This window comes from Lampris incognitus, unplaced genomic scaffold, assembly GCF_029633865.1.
Source record: "Lampris incognitus isolate fLamInc1 unplaced genomic scaffold, fLamInc1.hap2 scaffold_207, whole genome shotgun sequence".
Lineage (NCBI taxonomy): Eukaryota > Metazoa > Chordata > Actinopteri > Lampriformes > Lampridae > Lampris > Lampris incognitus.
The window spans coordinates 15,502-31,395 of NW_026611165.1; the positions used below are offsets into that span (position 1 = coordinate 15,502).

General features: G+C 47.8%; 1 protein-coding gene across 1 annotated transcript; it reads left to right on the forward strand.

Annotated features, from left to right (window-relative positions):
* The first annotated feature begins 7,572 nt into the window (after window positions 1-7,572).
* On the forward strand, window positions 7,573-15,183 carry LOC130132964 (H-2 class II histocompatibility antigen, E-S beta chain-like). The gene is made up of 6 exons (XM_056301893.1): window positions 7,573-7,672; window positions 7,799-8,071; window positions 13,780-13,993; window positions 14,475-14,542; window positions 14,650-14,763; window positions 15,158-15,183. The coding sequence occupies exons 1-6, from the start codon at window positions 7,612-7,614 to the stop codon at window positions 15,181-15,183; spliced, it is 756 nt and encodes a 251-aa protein (XP_056157868.1). The 5' UTR covers window positions 7,573-7,611.
* Window positions 15,184-15,894: the final 711 nt, after the last annotated feature.

The window sequence follows — 15,894 nt, forward strand, 5'->3', positions numbered from 1 at the left end:
TCACCTCCCTATATCTGGCTGTGTCACTCTCAGCTTGTTGCCAGTTCGTGCCGTTCCCTGGGAGTGTACTTGTGCTTGTCCTGCTCATCGAAGTTTGTTTACTTACCTGGATCTTCCCTGGAGATTTCTCTGTTGGACCTTCCTCGTTGCTCCCCTTCCCCTGTGCGCTGCTTTCCGTTTACGAAGAGGATTTCTTCACTCCAGCGTTGCTGTGATTTTCCGTTCTCCTTTGGTATCCTCCTGTTTACCCCCCTCCTGCCTGGATTAAGGGCCGACTCCACTGTTCCCGGATTAAAGGGCGACTCCACGGTTCCCGGCTTAAAGGTGGACTTCGCGTTTCCTGGTGAAAGTGGACTTCCTGAGTTTTCTCTTCAATAAATTAGCCTGTTGGTCCCGCTATATTGTGCCTTCTGTGTTTGTGCTCTTGGGGTCGGGTGCAAACCCTAACAGTACGAACTGGCCATGACGACCCCAGCCAGCACAGACGGCACACCCACAGCCAATCCGGTGCAAGCAGCCCTAGTAAGACAAATTCAGATTACCAACGCCCATTCCCAGCAATTACAAGAGGCTTCGGTTGCTGTGCAGGGTCTCCAGTCTCAAGTTCAACCCCTGCAAGCTTCTGTGGAAGCTTTAGCTGTCCAGCAGGCGGCGATGGCGAGTCAGCAGGCAGAGATCATGCAACAACTGCAGACCATTTCAGCAGCTCTTGCCAACCAGCAGCTGAACCAGCCTGTACCGCCAGCAAGTGCGCCCCCTGTGGCCGCCGCTCCAGTAGATCCTCCGGTTCCTGTTTATTTACCCCGTGGAACCATCATTACCAGTCCACGCCCATTTGACGGTAACTTTGAAACTTGCTCTACCTTCATTATGCAGTGTGAGCTTGTTTTCACACACCAGCCCACCGTGTTCTCCAGTGATGCTGTTAAGATCGCTTACGTGACCAACCTGCTCAGTGGTCGAGCAGCGCAGTGGGCTACGTCTTCTTGGTCCATGGGGGCCACCTACTGTAACTCTTATAGAGACTTTGTCGCAGAGCTACGTAAGGTTTTCCACCATCCGGTAAGCGGTCGGGATTCTGACTCACGACTGAATAACATCCAGCAGGGCGGCGCCAGCGTCACAGATTACTCCGTCGACTTCCGCCTGGCTGCCGCTGAGAGCGGATGGAATGACCAGGCCCTGCGTGCCACTTTTCGTAGAGGATTGAGCGAGGCGGTGAAGGATCAACTTGCTACCCGAGAAGAACCCTCATCTCTGGATGACCTCATTGCTCTCGCTATCCGCATTGATGGACGTATCCGGGAGAGAAAGCGTGAGAAGGCCTTGCGTGGAACTTCCTTCAATCCCAGAACTACCTCTGCGTCAGACCGAACCGCTGTTCCCGTTTCCCCGGCCAATCCCTCCTCTGACTCTTTCGCGACAACGCCACCTGGGGATGTAGAAGAGCGGATGGAGGTAGGACGTGCTAGACTTACTCCTGCTGAACGGGAGCGCCGATTCAAGGCAGGTCTTTGCCTGTACTGTGGTCTTAAGGGGCACCGACTCCGCGACTGTCCCTCACGGCCAAAAGATTAGGCTTACCAGGACCAAGGGAGATCCTAGTAAGCCGCCTTTCCTTCTCCCGTGGGTCCGAATCTCGCGGCCATCTTGTTCCTATTGCTTTAGTCTGGGCGGGCCAGAGACTTTCCCTTGGAGCCCTGATTGATTCCGGAGCAGATGATAGTTTTATGGACCTTGACTTTGCCTCGCAGGCAGACATTCCCCTTGAGTCTCTTGGGACCCCCATTGATGCGTTTGCCTTGGATGACCGGAGATTAGCCTGTATCACACAGCGGACCGTCCCCGTTACACTCACCGTTGCAGGTAACCACACAGAGACAATGCAATTTTACATCATACGTTCCCCGCTTAATCCAGTTATCTTGGGACGCCCCTGGCTCAGACACCATGAACCCCACATCTCTTGGTCCACAGGCACAGTCCTTGGATGGGGCTCTACTTGCCATGCCCAATGCCTTCGTGCAGCTCCTTGTGCTACGCCTTTGAGCTCGCCTACTCCCCTGCCTCCTGATCTCTCCTCCGTGCCCCCTGTGTATCATGACCTTGGTGAGGTATTTAGCAAGACCCGTGCTAAGTCACTCCCGCCTCACCGCCCGTATGATTGCGCCATTGATCTCCGTCCTGGGGCTACTCTTCCCAGTAGCCGCCTCTACAACTTGTCACTCCCTGAGAAGGCGGCCATGGATGAGTACATCACCGAGTCCCTTGCTGCAGGTCTCATCAAGCCCTCGTCTTCCTCTGTTGCTGCAGGGTTCTTTTTTGTGAAGAAGAAGGACGGGGGACTTCGACCTTGTATTGACTACCGGCAACTGAACGCAATCACCATTAAGAACAAGTACCCGCTTCCACTTATGAGTTCGACTTTTGAGCCTCTCTCACAGGCGACCATCTTCACCAAGCTAGACCTGAGGAGCGCTTACCACCTCGTGCGAATCAGGGAAGGCGATGAGTGGAAGACCGCCTTCAAAACACCCCGAGGCCACTATGAGTACTTGGTGATGCCGTTCGGACTCACAAACGCACCAGCAGTGTTTCAAGCGTTTATGAACGACGTACTCCGTGACATGTTGGATGTGTTTGTCGTCGTTTACCTGGACGACATCCTCATTTTCTCCCAGTCTCTTGAGGAACACGTCCAGCATGTTCACAGGGTACTGGAGCGCCTCCTCCAGAACCAACTCTACGTCAAGGCGGAGAAGTGCCTGTTTCACTCCCCCTCTGTGGATTACTTGGGATTCATCGTAGAGAAGGGACGGACCAGAGCAGATCCCCGCAAGGTCCAGACAGTGGTGGACTGGCCGGAACCTACCAACCGTAAGGAGCTGCAGAGTTTTCTAGGGTTCGCAAATTTCTACCGGAGATTCATTCGCAACTACAGCCAGCTGGCAGAACCGCTTACTGCGTTGACCTCCCCAGCCAAACCCTTCATCTGGTCTCCTGCTGCCAGCTCTGCTTTCCAAGTCCTCAAGACAAGGTTCACCTCGGCCCCAGTGCTGCTCCATCCTGACCCCAAGAGACAATTCGTGGTAGAGGTTGATGCCTCGGATTCAGGCGTAGGGGGGGGTGCTCTCCCAGCGGTCGGCTGAGGACCAGAAACTCCATCCTTGCGCCTTTTTCTGCCGGCCGAGCAGAATTATGACGTTGGAAACCGGGAGTTACTGGCTGTAGTGGCTGCTCTGGAGGAATGGCGCCACTGGCTCGAGGGCGCTGAGCACCCGTTTCTCATCTGGACGGACCACAAGAACTTGACTCACCTGAGGGCAGCCAAACGTCTCAACAGTCGTCAGGCTCGGTGGGCTGGCTTCCTTAGTCGTTTCAACTATGTTCTGACTTACCGTCCTGGGACACGCAACGTAAAGGCTGACATCCTGTCTCGGCTACACCCGAAGGAAGGCGCGTTTGAAGAGCCTGAACCCATCCTCCCTGCGGCTAGAGTGGTCGGTGTGGTCACTTTTGGTCTTGAGTCGGCTGTTCGCACTGCCCAACGTGCTCAACCCGCTCCGAGTAACGTGCCACCCCGTCGCCTCCTCGTCCCAGATGCTGTTCGGTCTCGAGTTCTTCAGTGGGGTCATAGCAGTCGTTTCTCCTGTCACCCAGGAGTTAGTCGTACCCAGTCGTTCATCGCTCGGCGCTTCTGGTGGCCAACTATGCAGGAGGATGTCAAGAGCTTTGTAGCGGCCTGCACTGTTTGCGCCCGCAGCAAGGCCTCTCACCAGGCGCCATCTGGTCTGTTGCAGCCACTCCCTATTCCTAGCCGCCCCTGGTCTCACGTGGCTTTGGATTTCGTTTCCGGACTACCACCTTCTCGGGGAAACACTGGTTCTCACCGTCATAGACCGTTTCAGCAAGGGCGTCCATCTGATAGCCCTTCCCAAACTTCCTTCGGCTGCTGAGACCGCGGACCTCTTGATGCAACATGTCTTCCGGCTTCATGGCCTGCCATCAGATGTAGTCTCCGATAGAGGTCCTCAGTTCACCTCACAAGTGTGGCGTGCATTTTGTAAAGGCATCGGAGCCACAGTAAGTCTGTCTTCGGGCTACCACCCCCAAACAAATGGTCAGACCGAGAGGGCAAACCAGAGCATGGAGACAGCGTTGCGTTGTGTATGTAACAGCAAGCCCTGCACCTGGAGTGACTACCTACCGTGGGTAGAGTACGCCACCAATTCCCTGGTCAGCTCTGCATCTGGACTTTCTCCATTCGAGGCATCCCTGGGGTATCAACCTCCCCTGTTCGACCCACAGCAGGATGAAGTGGCCGTTCCCTCCGTACAGCTCCACTTGCGACGCTGTCAGCGTGTCTGGAGGACCATCCGGACAGCACTGCTCAAGGCTGGGGAGCGCGCTCGCAGAGGGGCTGACCGGCGACGTACCCCTGCGCCGGAGTACAAGAAGGGACAGAGGGTCTGGCTGTCCACGAAGGACGTTCCCCTCCAGACAACCGACAAGAAACTCTCGCCCCGCTTCATTGGTCCTTTTGAAGTCCAGAAAGTCCTGAGCCCGGCAGCTGTTCGGCTGAAGCTGCCTTCCTCCATGCACATTCATCCTGTCTTCCACGTCTCTCGAGTTAAGCCCGTCTCCAGCAGTCCTCTTATGCCCCCGGTTCCTGAGCCTCCGCCTCCGGAATTTGTAGATGGTCATCCTCAATGGAGGGTCCGCCGGCTGCTTAAAGTCCGGCGCTGCGGCCGCGGGTTCCAGTATCTCGCGGACTGGGCAGGTTATGGACCTGAGGAGCGCAGTTGGATTTCGCGGAAGCTCATTATGGATCCCTCTCTCCTCGCCGACTTCTACCGTGCCCACCCGGGGGCGCCAGGTCAGTCGCCAGGTGGCTCCCGTAGAGGGGGGGGTACTGTTACGTCTCGCCGCTCCACACCCGCTCTGCAGTGTGGGCGTGCCCGGAGCTCTGCCAACTCCACCTGATGCCTGTTTCCTCGTTACCCCTCCACTCACCTGTTGGCAATCACCTCCCTATATCTGGCTGTGTCACTCTCAGCTTGTTGCCAGTTCGTGCCGTTCCCTGGGAGTGTACTTGTGCTTGTCCTGCTCATCGAAGTTTGTTTACTTACCTGGATCTTCCCTGGAGATTTCTCTGTTGGACCTTCCTCGTTGCTCCCCTTCCCCTGTGCGCTGCTTTCCGTTTACGAAGAGGATTTCTTCACTCCAGCGTTGCTGTGATTTTCCGTTCTCCTTTGGTATCCTCCTGTTTACCCCCCTCCTGCCTGGATTAAGGGCCGACTCCACTGTTCCCGGATTAAAGGGCGACTCCACGGTTCCCGGCTTAAAGGTGGACTTCGCGTTTCCTGGTGAAAGTGGACTTCCTGAGTTTTCTCTTCAATAAATTAGCCTGTTGGTCCCGCTATATTGTGCCTTCTGTGTTTGTGCTCTTGGGGTCGGGTGCAAACCCTAACATAGCAAGAAACAAAAAACGTACCATTTCCATGTGGAATGGGAGCAGGACTTTTGGTTCACCATGTCTTATTCCAAATACGTTTGTCTCATCTGTCAGTCTAGCATTGCTCTCCCAAAGAAAGGAAATGTGGAGAGGCACTTTCGAACTGTTCATAAAAACTATGACAATGACTTCCCTCCGAAAAGCGAGCTGAGAAAGAGAAAGGTGAGGGAACTAAAATCGCAGTTAATCGCCCAGCAGTCATTTTTCACGCAGCCGAATTCAAAGGCAAAGGCAGCCACGGAAGCATCTTTACGGGTGAGTCACTCCATCATTAAGCATAAGAAAGCATCCCAAGATGGAGAGATGATGAAAGAGGCCTTCCTTGAAGCAGCAGATTCGTTGTTTCGGGATTTTAAAAACAAATCAGAAATAATATCTTCAATCAAAGCTCTCCAGTTATCAAGAGATTCCGTCACAAGGCGCTGTGAAGTGATGGGCGGTGATTTGACACAGCAGCTTTGGAGGGACATCGTGGACTGCGAGTGTTTCTCACTACAACTGGACGAGTCTACGGACATCAGTGATACGGCCCAATTGTGCATTTTCATTCGCATGGTGTTTCAAGATATGACCGCAAAAGAGGAGTTGTTAACAATACTAGCCATGAAGGAACACACGCGGGGAGAGGACATTTTTCAGATCTTCAAAAACTTTGTGGATAAAATCCAGCTCCCAGTGTGTAAACTGGTGTCAATCACCACAGACGGTGCGCCTGCTATGGTGGGCCGCTCCAATGGATTTATTACCAAGTGCAGGGAGGACGATGCTTTCCCGGACTTCCTTAATTACCATTGCATAATACACCAACAAGCATTATGCGCTAAAATGCTAAACATGAAAGAGCTCATGGATGTGGCAACCAAACCCGTCTGTTCTACTCGAGCGAGGTCTCTTTAAAGACGGTTGTTTGGTCCACATTTGGAAGAGGCCGACTGTAACTACTCTGACCTCTGGCTACACACTGACGTGAGATGGCTTAGTAGAGGGAGATTCTTGCAGAGATGTCGAGAGCTCTGTCCGGAGATTAAGGAGTTTCTCCTTATCACTAAACATGCGGAACACAAGCAACTTAATGACAATCAGTGGCTGCTAGACTTGGCGTTTTTAACTGATCTAACCAACATGTTGAACGAGCTTAATTTAGAGCTGCAAGGAAAAGACAAAAGCGTGGTAAACATGATCAGCTCAGTTAACGCTTTCAAACGGAAATGCAACTTCTGTCCTCAAAGTTGCAGCGCTGTGATTTGGGAAACTCCCGAAACCTCGTAGCAGAGCTGGAGAAGCAAGGGAGGGCGTGTGCGCAACTTGACAGTGCACGCTACACAGAGCAGATGGAAAATGTCCGGTCAGACTTTGACAAACGGTTTCAAGACTTTGCTTTGCTTGAGCCAATCGCTACATTTATGTGCTACCCATTTGGGGAAGATACAGAGGTGGATTCCCTCGCCTCAAAAATGGCAACACTGTTTCACCTGAACTCGTTTGCAGTGGAGGATGAGATGCTGACAGTACAGGCTGACATTCAGCTTAAGTCCAGGGCGCATGGAGAGTTTTGGAACTTACTTACAGAGGACAAGTACCCTAACATGAGGAAATGTGCAACCTCCTTCACGGCATTATTCGGCTCTGCACACACACACATATGTGTGTGTGTGTGTGTGTGTGTGTGTGTGTGTGTGTGTGTGTGTGTGTGTATGTGTGTGTTCTTGTACATATTGAGTGTGTATTGTGTACATGTTGAGTGTGTATTGTGTACATGTTGAGTGTGTATTGTGTACATGTTGAGTGTCCTGCAGCTAGGGGGCGCTATACTAACAACACATATCCTCTTGTCATTCTGTCACCGGCCAAAGCTTCTCAGTCCCCGAACAGGCTCGAACCTGTGAGTTTCTGTCCCTTTCCAGCATTAGGCTCTACCCTCTACCTGGTAACAGATGACGTGTCAGGCCTCTGTGTTTTCTATTGGCTGATGTTGGGAGAGCTAGCCAGCCCAGTGAGGTGATTGGGTGGTGGACTGGTTTATGTCCAGGGGGCAGTCCACACCAGTCAGTCTGTAAAGGAGGACAGTTTATTGTGTTCATCAGCAAGACAGACACATGGCTTCATGCTGCCTTGTTGTGTGTTGCTCCCTCCTGGTCGTGGGTTTCTATGGAGCAGGTGAGATAAAATATGTAAATCAGTCTCTTGGATGGACTCTGCTGTGTTGTTAGAAAAGAGGTTTTAATTATTGTCTTTAAAACAATTCAACTAAGTAACTTGAACCTGTTTCTCTTTCTCTTCCAGATGCGTTTTTGCATTATTACCTGGCCACATGTGTGTTCACCTCCTCTGAGCTTCCTGACATAGAGTACATATACTCTCATTATTTCAATAAGATAGAATTTATCAGGTTTAACAGCACTGTGGGAAAGTTTGTTGGATACACTGAACTTGGTATCCGTAACGCAGAGCTCTGGAACAACGATCCTGCATTTCTGGCACAAAGGAGAGCTCAGAAAGAGACGTACTGCAAACCTAATATAGAGATACAGTACCGAGCTGCACTGGATAAGACAGGTGAGCTGCTCTGCTATGATGACTATTACTACTACTGTTACTACTACTATTAGTAGTACTATTATTATGACTATTACTACTACTGTTACTACTACTATTAGTAGTACTATTATTATGACTATTACTACTACTGTTACTACTACTATTAGTAGTACTGTTATTATGACTATTACTACTACTGTTACTACTACTATTAGTAGTACTATTATTATGACTATTACTACTACTGTTACTACTACTATTAGTAGTACTGTTATTATGACTATTACTACTACTGTTACTACTACTATTAGTAGTACTGTTATTATGACTATTACTACTACTGTTACTACTACTATTAGTAGTACTGTTATTATGACTATTACTACTACTGTTACTACTACTATTAGTAGTACTATTATTATGACTATTACTACTACTGTTACTACTACTATTAGTAGTACTATTATTATGATTATTACTACTACTATTACTACTACTATTATTAGTACTATTATTATGCATGCATGTATCCGTGTGTGTAAGTGAGCGCGCGTGATTGTGAGTTGTGTGCGCGCGCGCGTCTGCGAGTTGTGTGTGTAGGTGTGCGCGCGTGTCTCTTCGCGCGCGTTTTTGTATGCGCGCGTGTGTGTCCGTGTGTGTGTGTGTGTGTTTGTGTGTGTGTGGTTGTGTGTGTGTGTTTGTGTGTGCGTGTGTGTGTATGTGTGCGCGCGTATGTAAGTTTGCGCGCCTGTTTGTGAGTTGTGTGTGCTCGCACTTCTGAGTTGTGTGTCGGTGTGCGCGGGTTTCTGTTTGCGCGCGCGCGTGTCCGTTTGTGTGTTTGTGTGTGTGTTTGTCACCGTGTGTGTGTGTGTGCGTGCGTGTCTGTGTTTGTCACCGTGTGTGCGTCTGTGTGTGGGTTTGTGTGTATCTGTGTGTAGGTGCGCGCGCGTTTGTGAGTTGTGTGCGCGCGTGCGTCTGTGAGTTGTGTGTGTCGGTGTGTGTGTGTGTGTGTGTGTGTGTGTGTGTGTGTGTGTGTGCGTGCGTGTGTCTGTATGTCTTTGTGTGTGTCTGTGTCTGTGTGCGTGTGTCTGTGTGTGTGTGTGTGTGTCTGTGTGTGTGTCTGTGTGTGTGTGTCTGTGTGTGTGTGTTTGTGCGTGTGTGTGTGTGCGCGTTTGTGTGTGTCTGTGTGTGTGTCTGTGTGTCTTTGTGTGTCTGTGTGTGTGTGTGTGTGTTTGTGCGTGTGTGTGTGTGTGTTTGTGCGTGTGTGTGTGTGTGCGCGTTTGTGTGTGTCTGTGTGTGTGTGTGCATGTGTCTGTATGTCTGTGTGTGTGTCTGTGTGTCTTTGTGTGTCTGTGTGTGTGTGTGTGTGTGTGTTTGTGTGTGTGTGTGTGTGTGTATTATTGAACAATAGAACATGGTACATAAAACAGGTGTGTAGTATTACGGACACACATCAGGTTCAGTATAATTACACAACTACGTCAGAAGAACCCAATCAGGGTGTGAGACAGTCCCCGACATAAAGCAGCGCTGCCAGCAGGTATTAACGGGCTCCAAGCCCCCATGTATGTAAGTCGGGTCTGGCTGTCTGTAGGAGCCTCGCTAGTTGAGCTGTTTGCTTATTAGACGGATGCAAGTCTCAGTCTTAAAGAGCGACGGTGGTCGTAAAGCTGTCCGTCAAGATGGTGTATGAGGATGGTTGTGAACTCAGCGCACAACTATTGATCATCTATGACGTCAACAAAGGATTATTGATGAACCCGGAACAGGTTATTAACATCGTGTGGGTTGGGGCTGGAAGAAAAACAGCATATGTGTCTAAAAGAATATAATGACATGTAGGGATGAGGTGGGGAAATGAGTAGTATTAGGCTGTACATACTTGTCAACAATGTTGAGTGTTAAGTACTGAGTAATAACAGTGGAAGAGCGTGTAGTATCTGTTTTAGGAGAAGTACAATTCTAGTGTTCCCTCCCATGGACGAGGCAAGTGTGGGGCTGACAGGAGCGAAGAGGTTGTCTTCCACTAACTTCAGAGGGTTTCTTGGCAGCCTTGCAGTGAGTTATTCAGTAAAGTGGGAGAAATGCAGCCTGCTGGAAACCTTGTTCTGAGCTTCAGGGAACTGATTTGTGTTTTAATTAAACCTGCTGAAGTGGGAGTAGGAGGAGATAATGAAGCATGAGTATGCTGCATCTGAGTTCAGCATCTATGCAGTGAATGCGTGAAGGCGTCATCAGGAAACTGAGATTAGTTCTTAACAGACGCAGCTAATGGCGGTGTCTGAGCCAGAGATGTGGAAGCAGAGGCTTATCTTCCAGCTGCTATGTGTCATTCTGTGACTTGTTTGCTGATTCTGAAAGAAATGTGTAGTTATACTCCTGTAGTGCGTTGTGTAGCCGTGTCAAAGGGCAGTAGAGTGGACTTGGGGTGATAATGGTTTGCATTATAAAATGTCCTTTACTGAAGCGTGCTCACAAGAGTACATAGCTGCTAGCTGCAAAGCTTCAGTTTGATCACACTGACAGGCTACAAGTAGTTTGGATATATAATGTTAGCGCATTTCATGATTTTGCAGCATAGCGCCACCTAGTGGCCAATTAACAGTAAATAATGCACAGAACCTCGGGGCGTCATGACGTATTGGTGGACCAAGTTTCGTGTTAATCGGAGTTGCTGTGAACAAGATCCGCCACCTTGAACCAATAGCACAGCTGCTGCTAAAGAGCTGCATGTTGTCCCTTATACTTTAAACGCTTATAACACAAAAACCGTCGCTGATAAACATCTGAACACATTCACACGTCATGCTGGTAGTGTCACGTGTCCTGTCAAATATTTTGGAATAGTTTGATCAAATATGTGTGAAAATAAAAAATATTAGGTATATTGTACACTGTACAGGCATATAGTGTACATTGCTGTGGATGCATGTTTTGACCGATTAGAATGACCTTTGACCCCCTTGATATGTTCATTCTCTAGAATGTCTGTGGCGATGTTGGTAGCAATTGAATGAATCTGTGCAGAAATATTTATGTTTTATGATTTTTCATATTTTGAAAAATATAGAGTGACGGACTTCTGAATTGACCCTATGTTGCAGAGCAGCAAAGTGTTGGCATCACTTACTGGATCTGCTCACAACATCTCAGCTCTGTAGGATGTGCAGGGGATCTGGGGGACATTTTGGGGCATTTTTGAAGTTTCGCAGGTGAAATTTAAATTTGTGTCATAAGCCACGCCCACTTTTTTCAATTATGACCAAATTGCATGTATCAACTCCAGTATGATCCTAGACTTTGCACCCCAAATTTCATCCAAATCCATCGTGCCAATTATGAGATAAAACTTCTCCAATTTATAGCGCCGGCTACTGGATAAATAAAACGCACTTCATGGGTTAGGATCTTTTGGCAATAGGTGACATACATCTAAAATTTCAAGTTGATATGTCAATGCATTGATGAGTTACGGTACCGTCATGGAAAATCACCGTTTTCCAGTCAAGGTTCATTGATCTGTCGAATCAAAACCGAGCAACGGATCAAAATTCTTTCGATAACTTTTTGCCTTGAGTGACTGTAGATGATGTGTGCCACGTTTTGTGTAAATCGATCGCACGGCCTAGGAGGAGATCGAACAAGTAGTTTTGGCTATTTTCACAAATTTGCGAAATGAAATTATAGCAGAAATGGGCGTGGCCTATACCACGTGATTCAGCTATGCTCAGTGAATGTGCGCATGTAAAGGTTTTGCATGTCCGATGTACGGTTTGGGAGTTACACGCCAAAACGCGTTGACCTTCAAAATAGCGCCACCAACTGGTTGACATGTGTCCTGTTTTGCATCTGGGGTAAGTGCGAAGTTCTGTACCAGGCCTCCAAAGGGTTTTGTAGAATCTGTTACGGTGTAGGCTGCAGTACCACTTTTACCAACGGAAAAATAAAAATAAAAATCTGAGCAGAAACAATAGGGGTCCCCAGCCCCTGGGGCTTGGACCCCTAATAAATGGTAACAACATCATACAAACAAAGAACAGACACACAACAAAACAGAAGGGGAGTACACGTGTACACATGTAAAGTAACAGACGGCTGTCAGGACACAAGTGTGGTAGTAGGTCAGCAGCTCGTTTCTTGTGTTGTTGTTTCAAGGCTGAGAGGTTTAAGGAAAGACTCACTTCTTGGAGACAAGCAGGGATCTTAGGTAGTGATTTACACAACTCCTGTTTGTGAGTACACATGTTGCATCTACAGTAACACAATTAATCAGATGTTGAAGAGCACATCTTCTGGATGAAGACAGCACCAGATCACGTGTCTCATGTTAAAGGAGGGACAGAGTCACGAGACTCCACACCAGTCCAACACTTATGGGACATTTCACCATCACACAACAAGTGTGAGCGTGTTTGTGTGTTGTGTAATCAGAATCAACGGAATCTAGAACTTCCAGACCTCCTTCTGCTTCACTGCTGGACAGGACACATGTTTTAAGCTTGTGTGGTTTATTCTTCAAAATGACATTTAAGAAAGTTCTATTTGCTTCTGTGGCGGTAGAACCATAAACCAGTAGAGACACAGATGGACCCACAAAGCGAGACAGGCCCTCTGCTTTGGAGAGGAGAACTCCTCCTAAAATAGAGAAACCCCTTCCAAGACCAATCCTGAAGACAGACTTGGTCTTTTTAATCTGTTGGAGAAATGGAGATGTTGTCTAGCTGTAAGATGTGTAGTTGTATATATTCCCAAATACTTAACGGACTCTTTTACCGGATGTTTCCAACTACACAATCGCTACAATCACGCACAGACAACATTCCACATGTGCACACATTTAGTCGCAGGTCCGAGGCCCTGGAACACTGGTTACCTGAGGTAACAGAGTTCCTCACGTGCTTCTTGTCCTTCAAAACAAAGTGGTGTCGTCTGCCAGTTGTGAGATTTTTAACTCTCCACCAAAACCCGACATTCCTTCCAAACTTCCATCATTCTCGATGTTAACTGATAAGAATTCAGCCCCTCAAATAAATAAGGGAGGAGGAACAGGGCAGCCTTGGCGGAGCCCTCTGTTCATCTGGACTCTTTTACAGCTGTTAAAGTTCATCATAACAGAACTATTCATATCTTTGTAAAACATATTGACAATGCCAACAGTTATTCCCAAAGCCCAACGCCTCGACGGACTGTAACAGAACCGTGAGTTCAATCGCGTCAAAGGCCTCATAGAAGTCTAGGAACAAAATAAGTGCTTCAGGATTTACTGCATCTGCATCATCCAGCAGATCTAGCATGAGTCTCATGTTACAGTAACGTGCCGGGTTTTCATGAGTCCTGTTTGAGGTCCGGTTATAACAGAGTCTAGTCCTCAATGCGGAGGGCTGGACTGAGGCGACTCACCGCAGAAGAGCCTTTTAACATGCTTTATTCCAGCTCTGCTATTCACTTCCGTAAATCAGTTTATGGTAACTCCTCTGGGGGCCGCTGTCGTAATAATGTAAACTAACCTACGACACATCAGTACAACCGCCAAGGTTGGACTACCCCGGGATTCCAACCCACGACCTCTCTGCTGTGAGGCGACCGCGCTGACCACTGCGCCACCATGTGGCCCCAAACATTATATACTCTCGGGATTAGCAACTCTACACATTTGACATTGATTCAAAAAGTTAATTTCAAGTCCTGATGATGATGATGATGATAACAAAATAATTCTTTACCAGCTGAGCCCAGTGTGAGACTGACTTCAGTGACGCCCCCTAGTGGCCGACATCCGGCCATGCTGATGTGCAGTGTGTACAACTTCTACCCCAAATACATCAGTGTCACCTGGCTGAGAGACGGACAGCCGGTGACCTCTGACGTCACTTCCACCGATGAGCTGGCAAATGGTGATTGGTACTACCAGATCCACTCCCACCTGGAGTACACGCCCAGGTCAGAACACTTAGACTCAGTACCGAATGGACCGGTCCAAATACATACAAAATACTTTAACACTACACACTCACATTTACACACACACACACACACACACACACACACACACACACACACACACACACACACACACACACACACACACACACACACATAATGACCGGACAACAAAGAACAAAGTGATGGTTTAAGGTGGAACGTGTCTCCTCAGGGTCTGCTCTGTAGACACCAGCTGTATATTTAAGGTGGGATGCGTGGCTCTTTACAGGGGAGATCCCAGATGGACGACTGAGTATTTATTGTGTATTAATACCGTGTTTTAAACTGGGCTGATGTTTAGTATCAGACTCGACTAGTTTCTGTGCAGACAGACAGGAAAGTACAGACTTACCTCATCCAATCACATCACGTCTTATTTATTGTTGATATGTTGTTTATTTCCTGTGTGTTTTCTTCTTCTTCACTTATTTCATCTCAGGTCTGGAGAGCAGATCACCTGCATGGTGGAACACGCCAGTTTCCCCTCTCCTAAGAAAGTGGACTGGAGTGAGTATCTATGTGTGTCTCTGTCCATGGATAGGTGATGAAGACATAGAGAGACAGGTCAACATGCAGATGTGTCTATAGATAGAGACATGTGTCTGTCTCTCCAGATCCCTCCATGTCACAATCAGACAGTAACAAGATCGCCACCGGAGCGTCAGGTCTGCTTCTGGGTTTGATTTTGTCTTTGGCAGGTCTGATCTACTACAAGAGGAAGGCCAGAGGTCAGTAACACTAGATCAGAACAGACCAGGTTTACACTGGTTCACATCAGTCCACATATACACACTACACTATAATACCACTACATATACACACTACACTATAATACCACTACACTATAATATCACTACATATACACAGTACACTACATCACTACATTATAATACAAACATATATAAACAGTACACTCTATATCACTACACTATATCAGTACATATAGACCATACACTATACATATCAGTACTTATAGACAGTACACTGTACACATTAGTACTTATAGATAGTTGAAGAAACAATAGTTAAGTTGGGTGTCATCAGTACTTGAAGTGGGCCAGACTTGTTTGGTTGTATTTCAGTCTCTTCACCACTTTTCTTATCGTTGGTCTTTTTTAACAGGGCGTGTTCTGGTTCCAACCAGCTGAAGCAGGAAGTGACGCTTCTTCCTCGTTGGTTGTTTTGGTGGCAGTCCAGTGTGTGTCGCTTTCACCTGAAGGTTTTCTCCCAGGTTGTCAGTGCTGCCCCCTGCTGGATATCATTGCCTCCTGCTCGTATTCTTACTAATGCTCTACAGATTCTGATGTCATAGACATATAAAGAGTAGACGCCGCATCGACCGCTGCTGCCTATTGGCGCTGACGAGCCGTGGGGCCGCCATCTTGGACCGGTCACCCGCTCCACTCAGTGTAATGTGTTTGGCAGGCGCAATGAACTGTCAGCGCAGTTAATCAATCATAACTCGCTGAATATCAAACTGATTTCCACGCCTTTTTGTTGCTGAAAACGTCATACATGTAGCTATGATACAGGACACATGGTTTGACGTATTTTAATGTTTATAGTTGGCTTGACAGTAATAGAATATTCAGATATATGATATATGTGATGTATGATAGGTAGCTACCGTATTGTTCTGAATAGAAGACGGGGTTTTTACCCTGGAAATACGTATGAAAAAGGGGGGGTCGTCTTACATTCGAGGTCTAGACTTTTGAATGTCAATATACATTCTCACTCAGTCAGATTTGTTTCAAGACCGTTCTAAAATTAGACATAATTTTATTTAAAAGCTGTTAAACAGACTACCTTCTTTTTTTCAATGTGTTTTTATTATCATTATTTTCAAATATAATGTT